Source organism: Hippichthys cyanospilos, chromosome 12, assembly GCF_059441005.1.
Source record: "Hippichthys cyanospilos isolate Australia breed blue-spotted pipefish chromosome 12, RoL_Hcya_1.0, whole genome shotgun sequence".
Lineage (NCBI taxonomy): Eukaryota > Metazoa > Chordata > Actinopteri > Syngnathiformes > Syngnathidae > Hippichthys > Hippichthys cyanospilos.
Genome location: NC_142380.1, coordinates 11,703,120 through 11,708,369, shown reverse-complemented (window position 1 = coordinate 11,708,369; position 5,250 = coordinate 11,703,120). Strand labels below are relative to the sequence as shown.

The following is a 5,250-nucleotide window of genomic DNA, read 5'->3' as shown; positions in this document are numbered from 1 at the left end:
CATTTTGTAATCCAAGTAGCTTCTGGCATCTTTTAAATTATGTTCTTCCAACTCATTTTCTATAGCCCAGGGATCACCAACCTCTTTCAGACTGAGAGCTTCTCCTAAAGGTCTACAAGTTAATGTGAAGACACCGATCATGTTAATGATTTCTCTACAGTGTGTCCTCGATAGGGTCATGGGTGAATGACAGCCCGCGATGGCTTTCGGCGAGGGGTAAGGTCCACACGTGACTGGGTTGCGCTACTGTTATCACAGGTATATGTTACAAACTAGATGTGGCTAAAAGATACAGTATGTGTATGCTGTGGATATAATGGCTGAGAAGGCATTCCCATCAAATGCAATGGAAAGCATGGACGTTAACATACAGTCAGTGTCGGCCAGTGCTTCTCAAATAGTGGGGCGAGCCCCCCTGCAAAGGAGGTGTGGATGATCCCAGGGAAAATGCTGTTTTTGTCATGTGAAGTGTAAATGTAGTAGAATAGTTTTGTTTTGTTTTTTTAATTATTTTCAGGCACTTTGATGCACTTGGTTATTTTTTTCTGTTTTAGACTAAGCTGTAACCCGTATAAACACTGTAAAAATAATTAAGTTGTTGAAAGTTGATTGATATAGATTTTTTTTCTTTTGTTAATGTTAAAATGGATACATGTTACGGTATACTTATACTATTTTTATACTGTAGATAATAATCTTATTTATGGTCAGTGCGTCAAGTAGGCGGGCACTAACATTTTTCACTTTTCTTGGGGGTGTTGGCAAAATATAATTGAGAAGCACTGCTGTAGGCACACGGCTGACATCCAGCATCATAACAGAGATCACAACAAGGTTCATGCCATTACATACCACTTGAAGCTCAAGCACCATTCCACCAGAAATGGCCGTCTCCTGTTTCTACTATGACAGTAAATGACTCCGTAAGATGATGTAATATTAGTCTTTTTTTTGTAGAGGATACACAATGTGCCTTCTGAAGATTGTTGTAATTGTTGGTCCACATTGAGTGCACCGCCATTTGTGCCCATATATCTGGTGCTTTAACAATCCATGATAACTATTAGCATGTGAATGATGTTTTGCATTGGTTGTTAGTATAAAGCTCAGCTGTCTTAGATGTTGTTTTACGTACACAATTTGTAATTCTCTTGTTTTATGTTTAGATTGTAAACTTTAACTGTGAGTAGAATAATCACCTTGAACATTTGCCAAACTGCTGCGTTTTGTAAATTGGCTGTTTGTCACCACAATATAGAGCAAGTGTTGAGTCTGCACTAATTCAAAGAACTGATTAAAAAAAAGTTAGCTGGCTCGCCTCAAATAATCTCAAGGAACCACTCTGTGCGTCACTGAATTTAGGTTACGAAATTGGGTCAATTCTTCCGACAATATTTATTGCTGGTGCTCAACACAAAATGAAATCCAACCAGGGACCAACGCACTTAGATGTAATTCGAACTCCGGACTAGAGATGTCAGTAAAGCATCCATGAGGGCGTTGTTCATGCGAGAAGAAGCCGGGCTGTAGGAAGCATCCTCCCACACAGCCACCGCCCCGGCAAAGCGTGACAGAAAGGCCTCTAGTCACTCTCGAACAATGGGTGTCACCGTTCAGTCAATAACACCAGGAGACGGTAAAATGGCTTTTTATTTTTTTCTACCTGATATGGAGAAGTAAACATTAACGCCCGGTTTTCTCTTTTTAGGCAAGACGTTTCCAAAGGCAGGCCAGAACGTATCCGTGCACTACACCGGTGAGCCCCTATTGTTTCCCGCATTTCCGTTGCTCAGAAGGAAACTACGTGATTTTTTTGCTCCTCACCAGACAAATATCAACATTAAGTGGCATTACCTGGTGTTCTTAGCCAAAAGATGTGTGTGTTTTATAGAAATATTTTAGCTCTTGGTTTTGAATGGCGGTCGAGCGATGTGTTAATATTTCATTAACGTAATGCATACTGCATTTTACTTTATTGGAACTTGGCTTGGCGCTGTGCATTTCTAGTAAGCTATTCTTTAATGTGATATGTTTGTCTATTATTAGGTAAGTCTAAATATAGATGTATGAATTACGAGCTAACTCGATCTAGCAACCGAGTCCCACCATACTGCGCATGTGTATGTCGTGCCCTCCATTTTGGGAAAATGTGGAGGATCGGATACAGTATGAAATAGATAGGACACGCCCCTTTGAGCTGAGTGCCTTCTGCTAGGCTTAGCTAGTGGGGGCAAAGTTTTACCGATGTTTATGTTGATGGGTGCCACGACAGGAAAACTAAAACATTGGACATCGAGTTGAATAAGTAAATGTCACTTAAAAAAAATCTGTAGCAAAAATAAAACAAAACATTTTGACGATAGTGAACATGTGAGTTTTTACTTTGTAAATTGTACAAGTGGTGTTCCTTTACCATTTATGACCGGGTAAGACATGAGATGCCAATTGCAAATACTGTATTCTTGAATGATAAACCTTGACATCTTTGAATTTTTATTGTTATTGCGTTCAAGGCACACTGGAAAATGGTGCAAAATTTGACTCCTCCCATGACCGAGGAAAGCCCTTCAAATTTAAACTGGGCCAAGGTGAGGTCATTCGTGGCTGGGATGAAGGTGTTGCTCAGGTAAGGAAAAACAAATTGGCCGTTTTAGATGTGACAAGATTGCATTGCGGATTATTTTTCTTACGTTTCTCCTATGCGGTCAATGATTTGTGTGCAATAATATATACACTATCAGTTCAAAGTTGGGAAACCTTTATGTTCAGATAATCTCAAACACATTAAGAGAATAAGAAATTCATTCTCACTTGACAACGCACAGGCATCATAAAGCTAATTGAGAAAACAGCAAGAGGTGAAAAACAGTGATTGGCCTAAAGGGTGCCCACTTTAAAGAAACTCATTCATAAAACATAGTCTTGACCAAATAATTGCTTAAATACTTTTTCATAAATATAATGATTTAATGATTAATCTACTGTTCAGGAATTCTTTATGAATTTTTTTTTTTTTTTGTCTTGTCTACCCCATTCCAGATGAGCAAGGGGCAGAAAGCGCTCTTGATCTGCACACCAGACTATGCGTACGGAAGCAAGGGCTTCCCACCTGTCATCCCGGCCAATGCCACTCTGCGCTTTGAAGTGGAACTCCTTGACTTTTGAGTGTTTCAAGATTTATTTTACCCCCCCCCCCCCCCCCCCCCCACACACACACACACACACACACACACACACACACACAGACATCCAGACACCCTCACTTCGACCACATCTCTCACAAATGAAGATGCTGTCAGGGGCATTTACAGTTCTTAGTCTCCTCCCACCCCTTTTTAATCTGACATGCACCTTCCAATGATTATTCTGTTTGTTAGTTGGATGATGTGCAGCAGGGTTTGTATTTAAACTTGACTTGTCACTCAGGTGCCCATCCAAGCTGTGTGCTGTACCAAGAGCAGCTCTTGTCATTCCACAGTGCCATCAATTAGTGATAGATTAACACCAAATGCATATGACAGCTTTGGCGCACAGGCAAAAAAAAAAAAAAAACTTGTAGAAACAATGTAGGCCTCCTAACTTAAGCCCTGCTCCTATCAAACCAGGAACTCAAGTGTCCTTGTTCTCAGTTTCGCTTTTAGTTCCTCTGCAGGCAACCTGTAGAAGTAGACCACCCTTGTGTTCTTGCATTAAAAATGAGTTCACCTTATGGATGGCTCCCTTGTTGTCATTAGGAGAGATTTTCACTGACGTTACATGCGGATACCGCTTACTGGATCTTTTCTCTGTTGCGCTGCATGCGGGGATTACCAACTAACGGTGAAAAATAAGTTTTCTCAAACTTGGGGAAACAAATCACGTTCCTCTCAAGTTTTGTGGATAATACTCCATGGCATGCTTCATTTGCAATGTGTGAGTACATAGTATTCATTTGAACTTTTACATGTTACAGTGCCAGATCAACAGGAGGAAAGTGTTTGCTCTCGTTTTTTTAATAGCAATGGCAAAGAAGAAGAAGGAGTAGCGTTTGAGTTCATCCGAATCAATCAGCAAAGGAGAAGACAATCTTGTCCGTGTGGACTGCTTTTACTTTGTAAATCCGAATGTAGATCACATTCTTTTTCCTGTTCGGTGCTTTATGAACTATGGAATTTGGCGGAGCACGGTGGGATGGTGCGGCGCTTATTCAGGATGTGGGACGGCTCTGCCGGACTGCGCAGCGCTGTCGCAGTATGTGGAATCCACGTGTAATGGTTAAGAAACCCCAAGATTAACCATTTGATGATTATTGGGATAAGGCTAATAGTTAACCCTGCCCACAATTAAAAAGTGAAATTGATTCCAAAGCGTCTGCTGTACTTGATCCCTATTTTTTATTTTTGTTTACAACACAAGCCCCCCAAAACATCACAAATGGGGCGCTTGGTATATTACCTTCGCAAGTGACTTCATTAAAAATAAATAGAACGTTTGCTGGGGAAAAAAATGTCAAGAAATTAAATTTTTCTTCGGAAAATGACTAAAATATGCTAATCGTTTTCTCAAATTTACCACTTTTTCTACTTGAATATACAGTTTCTGCTGTTTAGTTCTTTGAAAAATGGCAATTTCTCAGATGTTTCTGATTATGATTGCTCATTTCATTAAAAACTCATAATGAAGAAAAAAAATATGAACCATAGCTTTGTTCCCATTGCTTTTTTATCCTCTCAAATATATCGGTTCCCCCAAATACAACTTTCTGAAAAAATCCCCTCTAAATGTAGCTTCTTAAAAATGCTTTAAGAAAAACAAACTTTTTTTTCCCCTAAAGGTACCCCTTTTTTCCTGCAATTGACCCTACAAAATATAACTTTGTAAAATGTGAATTTCTCAGACATTTTTTTCACATAGAATACGTAAGTCAAACCTTCAAGTAGGACGATTTTTACTTAACGCCTTTCTCCTCAAAATATGCACCATTTTTTTTACTTAAAATTCGACTCACAAAAGTGTACTTTGTTGTAAAATATGGCTTTTTACTATTTCATTAAAATATACCCGGCTTTAAAAAATGCAACCATTTAAAAAACGCAAACAATTTCAATCACCTTGTTATGCTAAATGATTAAAAAAAACTTGAACGTCAGAATTGCGTGACAACAGTTTTTCTTGTAGTTGTACTATATGGCCATCTAGTGGCTAAATGTAGAACTATTTGAAGCTCAACTGGTGATACTTTAATGCGCCGGACTTTTTGAACAAAAATAT

At 39.0% G+C, this 5,250-nt stretch overlaps 1 protein-coding gene across 1 annotated transcript; it reads left to right on the top strand.

The window, feature by feature from the left end:
• Positions 1-1,492: 1,492 nt before the first annotated feature.
• On the top strand, positions 1,493-3,709 carry LOC148414861 (uncharacterized). The gene is made up of 4 exons (XM_088430235.1): positions 1,493-1,636; positions 1,709-1,756; positions 2,514-2,626; positions 3,040-3,709. Exons 1-4 carry the CDS (start codon positions 1,600-1,602, stop codon positions 3,163-3,165), a joined length of 324 nt encoding a protein of 107 aa, XP_088286361.1. The 5' UTR covers positions 1,493-1,599; the 3' UTR covers positions 3,166-3,709.
• Positions 3,710-5,250: the final 1,541 nt, after the last annotated feature.